The sequence below is a fragment of the Trichogramma pretiosum genome, unplaced genomic scaffold (assembly GCF_000599845.2).
Source record: "Trichogramma pretiosum strain Unisexual culture from Peru unplaced genomic scaffold, Tpre_2.0 scaffold9, whole genome shotgun sequence".
NCBI classification, from domain to species: domain Eukaryota; kingdom Metazoa; phylum Arthropoda; class Insecta; order Hymenoptera; family Trichogrammatidae; genus Trichogramma; species Trichogramma pretiosum.
The window spans coordinates 9133-22984 of record NW_019641697.1 but is presented as its reverse complement, the minus strand read 5'-3'; the positions used below and the strand labels follow the sequence as shown (position 1 = coordinate 22984).

General features: G+C 40.6%; 2 protein-coding genes across 2 annotated transcripts in view; both read left to right on the top strand.

The window, feature by feature from the left end:
- Positions 1 to 5096, top strand: part of LOC106651295 (syndetin) — a 42218-nt gene extending 37122 nt beyond the window's left edge. The window contains exon 7 of the mRNA XM_014369735.2: positions 4980 to 5096. Coding sequence (XP_014225221.1) covers positions 4980 to 5096 — 117 coding nt within the window. The remainder of the gene's footprint in view (positions 1 to 4979) is intronic.
- A 5738-nt stretch (positions 5097 to 10834) lies between these two features.
- On the top strand, positions 10835 to 12910 carry LOC111694358. Its single transcript, XM_023462254.1, has 3 exons — positions 10835 to 10927; positions 11018 to 12030; positions 12112 to 12910. Exons 1-3 carry the CDS (start codon positions 10835 to 10837, stop codon positions 12908 to 12910), a joined length of 1905 nt encoding a protein of 634 aa, XP_023318022.1.
- The last annotated feature ends 942 nt before the right edge of the window (positions 12911 to 13852 follow it).

Sequence of the window (13852 nt, the reverse complement as noted above, 5' to 3'; positions counted from 1 at the left end):
CTACCTCCTCCTACCTCCCACTTCCGGTATAAACGTCCATTTTCGATCTATATTTTTTTTTTTAGGACATGAAGCAATTAAAAAATCTGAAAAAATTCATAAAAATACTTTTCAAAAATCCGAACAACCTTGAATTTTTTCAGATTTTTTGAGTGCTTCAGGAATTCGGATAAAATCATTCAAAATTCTGAAAATCGAGATACGGCGATATGAGCCGATGTAGAACTCAGACATTTTTTCAGTTTTTTTTCGCATTGAAAAACATGACCTCAATTTTTTTCAGATTTTTTCAGATTACCTAACGCACCTTTTGAAGCAAAAACCGTTTTTCTCAATGAAAATAATTTAGGACGGTACGGAGCCTCGAAAAATCTGAAAAAAATTTTTTTTTGTTTTTTTCATCAAAGTACATAACCTCAAATTTTTTCAGATTCTTTAATTGAAGGCATTAGCTTCTAGAGCCGAAAAACGTTATTTTTAACAAAAAAGGTTCCTGGAACCCGATGGTTCCGGTAAAAAAATTTGAAAAATTTTTTTTTGAATTTCTTGTCAAATTTTAATAAATTTTGACCATTTCAAGTTTTCGATCGAAGCCTCTTAGCTCAATCTAAAGCATCAAAATAGTTTTATCATTCCTTAATGCTTCAGAAACGTTTTCAGAATTTTGCATTAATCTTTGTCCTGCTCTTCGGACTGCTGCTGCTTAGACCTTTTTACCATGTACTATAACATACCAAAAGCACGTCAAGATCGGTGACATACGTGCGCACAGTTTTGTAAAAAAGTATTATTTTGACCCATGTATATTCGCTTTCTAAAACTTTAATCGCGTTTTTCTCGAAACCGCGTTTTCTGAATCGGGCGCCAAGATATCTAAAAAGTACCGCACTCAAAGTTACACTTTTTATTTTATTTGAAAGCTAATTAAGGGCTTATATATACCTTAAAATCACCTAATTTTAAAATTTACCAAAATATAAGTAAAAATTATATTTGGTAAAATGGAAAATTTCTCCTGTTTTTCAACCCTTTTTTCATCCAGAAATTACTCTGACATGGCCTAAATTAACTCCAAAACAGCCTAGTTTGTTGGAGCCTTGGCTATGGCCGCTACTACGGGCCACAGTTTTGATAAAGTATTTCTATACTTTTAATAATTGAAACCACTTTTTTTAATGAATTTTTACCCATTTTCTTGTAATTTTCTGGGTAGTTAGCTTATAGAAAGACCTACAGACGTCCAAACATCTTCCCTGTAGTAGCGGCCATACCCACACATGTGCTGAAGAAGCCCTTGCAACCTGGACCCTGTTGGGCAATCACTTCTCTTGGAATCTTACGAGAAAAGGGCCATTTTGAGCAAAAATACAACTTTCCAGGATAAGCGATTGAAGAAAATCTTGCAAATATTCTTGTTGAATCACTATAATAAACTTTATCACTCCTAATAATTATTCTAGGCTAAGAGAACATTCAATTTTAATTTTGTTCTATATTGCCATGTCACCATAGAGCCATGTCGCATAACCCATAATTAATTGTAGTATTTATTATATTCAGAAGCCTAATTGATAAAAATACAAGTACTGAGACTGAAATTATATTTCAAAGCCGGATTGACTCATGTGGCAAGATACAAGAAAAAGATAGGCTCAACTCAAAGAAGACTTGATGAAATAACTATTATGATTAGAATTAGAACCCAGTTGAAAAAAATTGCATGGATATCCACGTGGAAATCCACGAGGATTAGTAATCCTCGTGGACCATACAGGGATTCCACGTGGATCGTACAGGGATTCCACGTGGATCATACAGGGATTCCTCGTGGATCGATCATGGGCTGAAAAAATGCAATCACCACGGATATTCGACTGATCCACGCTGATTTTTTTTCAATCCTCGTGGATGTGGAACTTGTTCTCGAGCACGCGCTCGAAACATCCGTGAGGATTTGCGGCGAATCACCACGGATTTTCGACTGATCCACGCTGATTTTTTTCAATCCCCGTGGATCGATCGAAAATCAACGAGGATTTCCGTGCAAATCCCCGTGGTTTACGTACGTGGACTCTTTATATGATCCATGTTCGATCCACGTGGAATCAATGTCCCATCCTCAAGGAATCCCTGTATGATCCACGTGGAATCAGCGTGGATAATCCACGTGGATATCCACGCAAATTTTTTTCAACTGGGAACTAATAAAATAAAACAATCACACGTGTTATTTGAAAAATGTTGAACTTTATTTGAGAATTTACTTTGAGAACACACTGTAAATTGTATTGTACATAATCTTTGCATAAGAATTGTACACTATCTCACTGTGTATTCACTTTTTGATCAATTTCATACTTGGAACTATTTACTATTTTTAGCAACAAAACTTCATTGCACTTTATTTGAGAATTCACTTTGAGAACACACTTTTAGAATTGTACATAATCTCACTGTGTATTCACTTTTTCATAAATTTTACACTTGGACCCCTTTTAACAACATACTTTACTGCACAACTAAACAATATATTAACACACAATGACTTCAGCTTTATTGAACTTCTGATCCTCTTCTGCTAAATAACATGGAGTTTACTGTGTAGTACATGAAATTCAGTGTTTACAATTATGTGTTCTATGGTGAGCACGAGACGATTTTTTCCCTAGTTGATTCTACTTAGCCATTTCCAGCAAGAAACTAATACACTTTTCGATTTTTCAATTTTTCGTAAAGTCGTTTTTTGGGATAAAGTTGTATTTTTTTGCATTAAAATAATTTCAAAGTGTATACTAATTTATACCATTGGATTTGTCATAAAAAATCCTAAATTTTGGTGGTGTCAAAAAATTTTCTAGATTTTTTCTGTTCATTTGCCACTCGATCGAAAATGAACTTTGTGGAATTTGCGAAAAAGAACGATCGAACAAGTGTATTTTTTTGAATGAAATTGTGCTCCTAGGTCAAAACTGACTACGGCATTCGATTTTGCAGACAAAAACACATAAGAAAATGTATTGCCAAGATTATTTTTACCCTCTAAACAGAGTTTGAAATAAATCGAATGATAGCCCGATATTGCTTCTTTTTTGGAGCACGTTTTTAAACTTCAAAACCCGATTCCATCGACACCATCTAAAATCATTTTTTTGAGTTCTAGTTTACGAGAAAATTCATTTCAAACCTGAAACTTTCTGATTCCGATGGATCCCCCGAGATACAAAAAATTTTTGAAAAAGTGGACCACCCCAGTAGATACGTTTGTGAAAAGCAGATGCCTTTTAAATTGAAGTATATAAGACAAGTTATTCTAATTGCCTCGAGACAGACGTTATTTGTAATCCCTACACTCACCCTATCTATGGGCTTTATTTATTCAAACCACTCACGATAGAAAGTCACATGACAAAAAGCGCTGCTATTAGTCAGCCAGATCACTTACATCTGACGAAATTGATTCTTGTTTGTACTCATAGGTAGAGTTAGCTTCCAGAATTGGTAACTCTGATTTGTCGATGCTGGCCATGAAGCCACCAGTAACAATTAAGTAAATCTTGTACCGGCTGAGTTTGAAATCGAATCACTTGAGTATTGGTTTTTCTGACTTTGATGACGATTGTAAGAACTCGCAGAATTATATTGGCGCTTTTATACTTTAGCTAAATAACCTTTTTTGTTACAATCGTATCATCTTGGCTTAGAATTCATGGTAATTGCATTTAATGAAAAATATTGTTATTCATTAATTATTTGCAAACGGTGAAATTAATAGATACTGCATCATAAGTTTTTTATTCCAAATTATTTTTATTTTTTATTCCAAATTATTTTTCGCTTAGCCTTAGCAACATCCGTTGCCACTAGTACTTATTCGGTGGGCCCTTGGCGATTTTATTTCTTGCAAGAGTCTCCAAAACTGTCTTGTTAACATCTTTTAATTACGCCGCCACATTTTCTACTCTATAAAAATCATTAGTGTGACTTCATATCTGATATCAAATCTGATATAAGTTCTGGTGAACGCCCATCAGATCTTATGCCAGATCTTATGTCAGAATTTCCATACGATAATCGACATTAGAACCTACATCAGATCTGATATCAGATTTAATGTCAGATCTGAAGTGACTGTGACCCCTTTAATTATTTAAACAATAAGTTTATTAATAATTAAAATTTAATAACATATCTTAAACAATAAAAGTTATTGAATTAATTTAAATTCACTTTATCAAAAACATAAACATTGGAGGAATTATTCTTTAAGATATTATCAATATGATCATTAAAATACAACGAAATTTATTATTAAATTTAAATTATTAATAAATTTATTGTTTAAACAATTAGAAGCGATACAGTCATTTCAGATCTGACATTAGATCTGATGTCAGATCTGATGTAAGTTCTGATGTCGATTATCGTATGCAAATTCTGATATAAGATCTGGCATAAGATCTGATGTGCGTTACCCAGAACTTATATCAGATCTGATATCAGATCTGCAGTCAGATCTAACATACCATTTTCACCTGAGTACACAGTTCCCGCATTTTCATGTCTGTAGCGCACGTCTGTAGTGTTTCCAACTGCTTATCGAAATTATGGCCCTTGCCTTGCTATTTTTCATATCCCATTCGGCAGCTTTGACTGCCTCTTTTCCGTTCGGTCAGAACGGAATTCCAACAGCTTATAATTATTACAGAATGCCGCAGGGGAATAAATTTGTATGTAACTCTCCTCAAATCAGAGGATACCTTCATATGAACTGAAAAAACTCATTTTTATCTTTTAATTGTGGCCCATACAATAAAATTATTTAAACATATGAGCATAACATCTATTTTCAAAAAATACTATATTATTATATAAGAATTACGATATTGTTAATTTTCATGAATAATTCCATCTTTTACTTTTTAATATCTTAAAAACTATTATCCCTAATTTAAAAATAATTAAAAATTTTTTCTTTTTAGGATTATTCTCGTAAGCACATAATTGGATTAATCACCTCAACTATTCAACACAAAAAATTACGACAAAAGTTTTTAAACTTAGTTGAAGATAGATATTCATCAAAAGGATTTTGCTAACTAAAAAGCTTGGATATTTTTACCATTAATATTGATCAAATATAATACTTATAGAAAAATATGAGTTTCAGTTATTTCCTGTTATGAGCAAATTAATCAAGAGATTAATTGTATGTAAATTTTTTTATGAATATGACGTATTCCACGCTCGACCAGACAGTGCGCTCGCGCGGGGTATTTTTTAATGTATTGCAACTTTTCTAAATCATCGTAGCTGCCGCAATTGGGCTTAAAAAAATATTGCGCTTTCCACTGGTCATATCTGTTTTTCAAAATAGCAATTTTTGATACAAGGACCATAAGTAACACTCTTTGGCACGGCGTAGTTTAGGGACCGAGCGTAGCGAGGGTCCTAATAGCTGGACCGAAAAGTGTCCCCTATGGCCCGAGTATCGAACAACATTTTATAGTATTGTGCAAAGTTCACATTTATGCCCCCTTTTCCGAGTCATGAGTCACACTTTTGGTAGTGCGAAGTGAGGTTAGCGCACAAGTGCATGCGAGTGTGATGCAAACCCAGGTGAAAATAGTATGTAAGATCTGACTCCAGATCTGGCATCAGATCTGGTATAAGATCTGACAAATATACACCAGATCTGACATCAGATCTGATACCAGATCTTGTATTCGATAATCGACATCAGAACTTATATCAGATCTGACATCAGATCTAATGTCAGATCTGAAGCGACTGTAATGCCTTCAATTATTTAAACAATAAGTTTATTAATAATTAAAATTTTATAATAAATCTTAATAATAAAAGTTGTTGAATCAATTTAAATTCACTTTATCAGAAACCTAAATATTGTAGGAATTTTTCTTAAAGGTATTATCGGTGTGGTTATTAAAATATAACTAAATTTGTTATAAAGTTTTAATTATTAATAAAGTTATTGTTTAATTAATTAAAGGCAATACAGTCACTTCAGATTTGACATCAGATCTGATGTCAGATCTGATATAAGTTCTGATGTCGATTATCGAATACAAGATCTGGTATCAGATCTGGCGTACATTTATCAGATCTTATACCAGATCTGATGCCAGATCTGGAGTCAGATCTGACATACTATTTTCACCTGGGAACGCAGCGGTGCCAGAATGTGCGACTTATGCTACAGAAAAGCGTGTCATAAATGTGAACTTATGCCATACAGTACTATAAATAACATTTATTATTCTTGTACGCAACATGCGTTTAAATATGATTAATTAATTTTGGTCGCGTCAAGCGCTAAACAGTATTTTTCAATTTTAGACACAATTTTAGGCGCAGCATGCGATAACTAATACTCGTACACTGAGGCGTAACAAGCGCCAAATCATAATAGTTATACATTTCGGACTCAGCTGGCGTTAAATAATATTTATAACTTTTGAGCTCCCCAAGCGCTAACTTATTATACAGATACTTAATAACTAAATTACTTTACTGACTAAAAAGGTTCAACAATCAATTCAAAATTATTTATCGAAAGTTTAAGAACCTTTTATTAAATCGACCGTCCCTACGAAGACAATCACTCATGCGAATGCGGTCAAAAAAATCTCTCTTAGAAATCGGCGGCGAAAAAAAAATCTCTTTCAAAGAAGCGGTCAAGAAAATCACTCTAAAAAATCTGCGATTAAGAAAATCTCTTCAAAAAAATAAAAAAAAAAACTAAAAAAAAACAAAAACAAAAAAAATAAATTTTTGGAGAGATTTTCTTGACCTCATCTTCGAAAGAGAGTTTTTTTTCCGCAAGTTTTCAGGAAAGATTTTTTTGATCGCGCTTCACTGGAACGGTGATACTCTTCGTAGGGACGGTCGAAATGTAATTGTCCATTAACCTATACTGCTGTAGTCCGGGCTAGCGTAGAGCTCGACGACACCGACGAGCTGAGGATCTTTTAGTGCCTCACGGTGTAGAGCCGTGAGGACTTTGGTGTTACTCCCTACCTACGTTTCCGTAGTAGGGAGAGCTTCGTCGGTGGGGGCTTCTTGGGCGCGCTGCTTCCTGGCTGCGGGTGTTTCGCCAGGAACAAGGCCAGCTGACGGTGGGTAGCCTGCCTCCGCTGCTCTCGCTCGGCCTCCTGAGGTAGCAGTGGCGTCTGCGCGCCGTCTAGTTGAGCTCTAAAACGTTGAGGGTCCACGCCGCGGAAGCGCGGGTCGAGTCGCGGGGTCCGAGGTGGAGGCGGCGTGTCCAAGCGTATTAGTCGCCACGCCGGTGGAGGAGATCCGCTTAGATCCGCAGACTGCGCAGCTGTTTGCGGCGTCGAGGCAGGGGCGCTCCGCTTCGGTGATGGTCGTGGCGTCGGCGCAGCTCGCAGATAGCTTCGCAGTCTCCGGTCAGCGAGATGTAGCAGGATGCGTTGGTGGACCTGTAGCTCCTTGGCGGCGGCGATGTTTTCCTGGTAGGTGGTGGCGGACGGCGGCGGCTCCGGTCTGTCGTCTTGGTGCACTGTAGGCAGAGGTGGCATGGGAGGAAAGGGGTAGCGGACAGCTCACCGAATAAACAACTCAGATTTATTCGGATCCAAAAGCTCGAATTTTATTTAATCTCCTTTTCGAATCGGAGCGAGTTCGATTTCACTCGTCCGATGGGCCTCTATATAAGCCTACAACTCATCTTTCTTGATTGCGGGTTTCAACCTCGCCCTCTAGCGGTGCAACTTAATACTAACATAACTTTATTTACAATTCTCCGGAGAGTGACATCTGCAGAGGTCAAATCTTAATTTATATCAATACCTTTCGCGTTTCGCGCTCGCTACCCCTCGGCTGCATTTGTATTCGATCTTTGGCGCTGTGCGCATTTCGAAAATTAAAAAGTAACCCCTGTGACTTAAATTTTGCAATATGATTTACAACAAACTCCTTAACGTTAAGGTATGAAATCCCTGTAGTTTAAATCTTGCAATATGATCTACGACAAAGTCTTTAACTTTAAGGAATGAAAACCCTGGTCAAGAGTCATCATCAAGATTATGCAATGATAGAGTGTGTGTTGATGAAAGGTACGAAAATGAATATGTCGAACTTGGTGCAGAGTTAGAATGGAGGAAACTTAAGACACCGAAAGCAACGAAAGCTTCCGATGTCAGGGTAGTCAGTATCAATCTTGTAAATTACTCCACCAGATTTCGTAATTGATAATAAACCTCGTCAGAACGAGCAACGATGGCTCGTTCATTCTCAGTATTTACAGCTGAACTAAGATGCACAGCGATCCGTGGGGGAAGCCGTAGCCTTCAAAATTGCAAAATTGCATCTCTGTCCAAAACTGAACCACCAGCTCCATATAATGTGTCGAGGAACTCAGATGGTCGCTTGTTACAATGCCGCCCACTGAGCGAATCATAAAATCGATTCATGAGAGCTTTGGGATGTTCGATATATTTACGTATAAGAATATTCGTCAAAAATTGGTATCTGTTGGCTATTGGCGCTGCTGTACCTTTGGCTGTTGACTGCGTTGATCCATTTGTTCTTAAAAAACTTGCATTTTTTCCATACGTACGCAGAGCTTTTGCGAAAATCGAGACCTTCCACGAATTTGACGAAGTTGTCTCTCTTCTTGCACTTTAACATCCTTTTAAACCCTGCACAGCGCTTTTTGTCTGTTATAAGATCCTGCAGTTCGACGGAGAAGTTGAACCTCTTGAGTGCTGCCTGTCTCAGCCTTTTTTCTCGGTCGTAGTCCGCGTCCCACCAGGGTACGGGGTTAATGTGATTACGTCTGGGGACAGAGGCACTTTTTGGAGTGGATGCTCTCGCGCTTTTACGACTGTTTCTTAGAAAATAGCGAACTTCTCGGCTGGGCCTGATGACTCGTATGCGGCCGTAAAGAAGCAGCCCCAACTCGCGCTCAGCCTCTCGAAGACCTTGTCCCAATCTGTGCGAATCGAGTTGATTCTATGCCTTTTCTGACGATGACAGTGCCTCTCGATGCTCACGTTGACAAAGATCGGGTAATGATCTGAGCCCCACGAGTCATCGCAGACTATGTCTACGCGATCATGTAATGTATAAATAATAATTAGGCGTATTTATTAAAAAAGGCGCCAGTCACGATAGTGACGCCTAATAATACAAAATACAAGAAAGCTAAGAATTACAAATGTGCGATAATTGTTCGCTCAGCACGAAACATTCACCCGTACAATTATAACAACGACGGTCGTGAGTTTGGGCTAGGCGGGGACAAGACCGAGAGAGATCGAGCGTGTTGAAAGATACAATAATATAGCGCATATGCAGGAGAGAATCGAGAGACTTACATTCGTTGACTCTATGGTTTATTGGTGGTTGATTGGGCCTGACGAAGACTGCAAAAATAGCGAGGGCAGACGAGAAGGCAGCCAGATGTTGATGCTCTCCAGGAGGGCAGACTCACTCTCACACACGCTGGCCATCGCAGGTCCCACACGAGAGGGATCGGTAGCTCGAAGCTATTTCACGCGAGGTCCAACACAGAGTGTTTGCTTCATCAACTCCTCGTCGGCTAGTCAGTCATCATAGGCCTCCCTTTCCACTTGACAGGTTTTCGTCTGCTCATAAGGCAGCACGCGCAAGACCCGTCTACGCACTTAGCATTGATCACGGCTCTCTCTCTGCAAATTCGGCGCTTATTGATAAATTGGCGCCGATCCGCACTACCACTAGGCTCGCTTATTTCCGATCTCTCTCTCGGCGGAAGGGATTCTAGGATAGAATATAAAGGAAGGAGTACCGTCGGACCCTGTGCTGGTCTACTTCCTTACAAGGAAACACTACACTCTTATACATACGCCTTTGAAGAAATCAGGTGGCAAGAGTGGAACGGCTAAACAAGCGCAAGATGAACTGTCCCCTGTCGATAAGAGCTCGTCTTCGATGCAAAGCGTAATGGCTACAGTCTCTTCCGAGGTAGAGGGAGAGAGCTTGGAAGCCTTGCTCGCTACTGCTCGAATCCGAGTCTCTGCGCCACAAGGACAGTTCACTACTGTTCGGGCTCTCGTGGACCAGTGTGCTCAGTCTTCTTTCGTTACTGAAGAGCTTTGTCAGCGTCTACGATTGAAGAAACGGCAAGTAAATGTGCCTATATCTGGCATAGGGTGAGGGCGAGATAGTACCCGAGCCGAGGTCGAAGTATCAATCCGACCTCATTTTCGATCTCCCTTTAAGCTAACGTTTAAAACTTATGTTTTGCCGTCAATCTCGAGTTGTCAGCCTTGTTGCAAAGATCCCCGAGAGTGGACTCACATAAGCGGACTACAATTGTCTGATCCTTATTTTGCTAGTCCTGGTAGGATCGACGTATTACTCGGCACGCAAATTCACGCTCGAGTCGTAGAAGAGGGATTGATAAAGGGAGGCGATAACTATCCTATCGCGATGAAGACTCAGCTGGGTTGGATGTTATCCGGTAGCGCAGAAAAATCAACGCGAAGCGGCACAGTTATGTTTGCAAGCTGATGATCGCATGAGTGAACAATTGAGGTCCTTCTGGGAAATAGAAGAGCCTTCACACGTTACACCGTGGTCTGATAAAGACAAATTATGTGAAACGCATTATAAAAAATATATAGTGCGTCTTCCAGATGGACGTTATCAAGTCAAGCTACCTCTGAGAGCCAACGCTCCGACTGATTGGCTCAACTCTTGCCAGATAGCTCGTAGTTGTTTGTTATCGCTCGAAAGGAAATTGAGCAAAAACCCTTTATTGTATGCAGAGTAAAAAGCTAGTATCGAGCAAATAATCAAGGCTGATCAAATGAGAAAAATCGAAATCCAGCCACAAAACTACGGAAAGCACTATTTTCTGCCTCATCACGCTATAGTGAAGGACAGTAGCACAACTACTAGAGTAAGTCCTGTGTTTAATGCTTCAGCTCGCAACTCTGCAGGACATTCATTAAACGAACATCTAATGACTGGCCCGAACCTGTTACCGCAGATCGTACTTACGCTAGAGCATTGGCGTAGCTACCCCATCGTATTCTTAGCAGATGTGTCAAAGATGTACCTGCAAGTGCGATTACATCCTGAAGACTGGCGACTACAGACGTTGCTTTGGCGTGATGATCCGCTTAAAGAGATGGAAAATTACGTACTCATTATGGTCACGTTCGGCTCGGGTCCGTCTGCGTTCCTGGCCAATCGAACACTCAGACAGTTGGCAGAGGACGTGGGAGAGAAATATCCTTTGGCAACGCCTATAGTACGCCAAGAAATGTATATGGACGACGTATTGTCCGGCGCTTTTGATATAAAAGTTGCAATGCAAAAGCGCGATCAATTAGATGCTTTGTTCTCGGCTGAAGGTTTGACTTTGGCCAAGTGGATGACAAACGATGATCAAATGCTTCATTCGTTCGGCCCGGACTCTCTGGCTAAGGAATCGACATTGAAAGTGGGTCTCGGGTTTTCTGTACTTGGCTTGGTCTGGGAACCTCGGACAGACGTTTTTCAATTCAATGTCTCGATAGAGCCTTTGACGAATCCAATCACGAAGCGTAAGGTTTTGTCGTGTATCGCCGGAATGTTTGACCCTTCGGGCTGGATAGCCCCGGTCTTGATCTCTATGAAAATATTCATGCAATCGCTCTGGCTTTTGACTAAAGAGTGGGACGCTCCATTGCCTGCGTCTGAAGTCGAAAGATGGCGAGCTTTTGAGAATGATTTGCAAGTATTAGCAACGATTGTTATACCAAGATGGACGGGCATTCTGAGCGATGCTTATCTTGAACTGCACGGCTTCGCTGATGCCTCGAAATTTGCTTATGCAGCAGTGCTCTATGTCCGCGTTTTCTATGACGGACAAGCGAGAATCACTCTGCTTGCATCGAAGACTAAGATCGCCCTGCTCAAGACGCTCTCGATACCGCGACTCGAGCTCTGCGCAGCGCACCTACTGGCTAAGCTCGCTTCCTCGTTCATCGCTACCGAAGACTTTGCTAGTGTCCCTTTGTAACTGTGGTTGGACTCTAAGACCACCCTGCATTGGATTCACGGAATCCCTGCCCGATGGCCGATCTTCGTTGCGAATAGGTGCGCGGACATAGTTCACTTGACTCCCCGAGCGACTTGGCAGTATATCAATACAAAGCAAAATCCGGCGGATCTTGCATTGCGAGGTAGTACTGCAAGTGCCCTCCGAGACAACAAGCTGTGGTGGCGCGGGCCTGAGGAACTGGTCGCAACGTCGCAACCTTGGACTGCCACAAACTTCGATAACAGCAACGAAGCTACTGCCGAGATTGAGACACCTGAGCGAGTAGCTCTGCTCCAGGAGGTTACACCACAACTAGAGTGCGAGATCATAGCTCGTTTCTCCTCATATTCTAGAATGAGGCGAGTACTTTATTGTTTACGTTTCATAAAAAAGCTCGCACTAAAATTCGATGTAAGATTGAGCTTGCAATTTGAATCTTCCGCTGAAAAAGAGATATCAGTGAACGAACTAACTTGCGCCATGATACAGCTTTGTCAAATGACCCAGGCCTCGTACTTTTCAAAGGAAATCCTCTTGGTGAAATCCGGACAGCGATTATCCAAAGGCCATTGCTTGAGGAAATTAAGCCCCAAAATTGAAAATGGATTGCTCAGGGTAGGTGGTCGATTACACAACTCCCTACTAAGCGATGATTGTAAACACTCGATAATTCTGCCTACGAAAAGCCGACTCACGACGTTATTGATCGATCATATGCACAAGGTGACGTTGCACGGTGGTGTGCAGTTGATTGTGTCAGACAACACTATCACATCACATCTCAGAACACACTATCACATTTCAGACAACACTATTGGATCCCAAGACTCAAAGTCGTGGTCAGCGCACAATTGAGAAAGTGTGTTGTTTGTTTGCGATATAGAGCCGCTACTGCATCGCAGCGAATGGCTGATTTACCCGCCGTACGCGTCACACCTGATCGGCTGTTTAAAAGCTCCGGTGTTGACTACGCTGGGCCTTTCATGTTAAAAGCGTCCAGGCATAGAGGCTCGTTTTCGTACAAAGGATATATGGCCATTTTTGTTTGTATGGTGACTAATCCATTCATTTAGAAGCTGTGTCATCTTACGATACTGCCTCATTTATTGCAGCCTGGAAGCGCTTTGTCTCTCGCAGAGGGCAGTGCTTGCATATATACAGCGATTGCAGCACGAATTTTGTAGGCGCAGACGCGCAGCTTCGCCAAATGCATTGGAAAGGCTCGGCATTCTACAAGTCGATTTTTTCGCACTTGAGTGGTGAAGGCATAACTTGGCATTATAATCCGCCCGGTTCTCCTCACTTCGGAGATTTGTGGGAGTTAGGTGGTAAATCTGAAGCGATTTTAAATTCTCGGCCCCTCACTCCTTTGCCTGAAGAGCTGGAGCCTGAGACGGTACTGACTCCCGCTCATCCGATAATCGGTGAATCTTCTTTTTTGATTGTTGAACCTCCGGTAAAGTCTGAGAAAATCGGAGCGTTAGAAAGGTGGAAGAGGTTCACTCAGTTGACGCAGGTATTCTGGGAGCGGTGGTCCAAGGAGTACTTGTATACGTTGCAAATATACAAGTGGCAATAAGCCGAACCGAACATCGTGGTCGGCGATATCGTTTTAGTAAAAAACGAAAGTACTTCGTGCGCCCGTTGGCCTATGGCGAAAGTTACGGCGATCCACCCTGGGAGAGATGGTTTGGTGCGAGTTGCTACAGTCACGACGGCCAGTGGGTCTTATAAGAGGCCCATCGTTAAGCTCGTCAAACTCGTAGACCAACCCGACGAATAAGTCAGGCTTGATAA

Coding starts and splice junctions, on each gene's coding strand:
- LOC111694358 (XM_023462254.1), top strand. CDS start 10,835: ATGAGAAAAATCGAAATCCAGCCACAAAACTACGGAAAGCACTATTTT. Junction 10,928..11,017: donor ACAGTAGCACAACTACTAGA/GTAAGTCCTGTG, acceptor CTGTTACCGCAG/ATCGTACTTACGCTAGAGCA. Junction 12,031..12,111: donor GACTTTGCTAGTGTCCCTTT/GTAACTGTGGTT, acceptor CGTTGCGAATAG/GTGCGCGGACATAGTTCACT.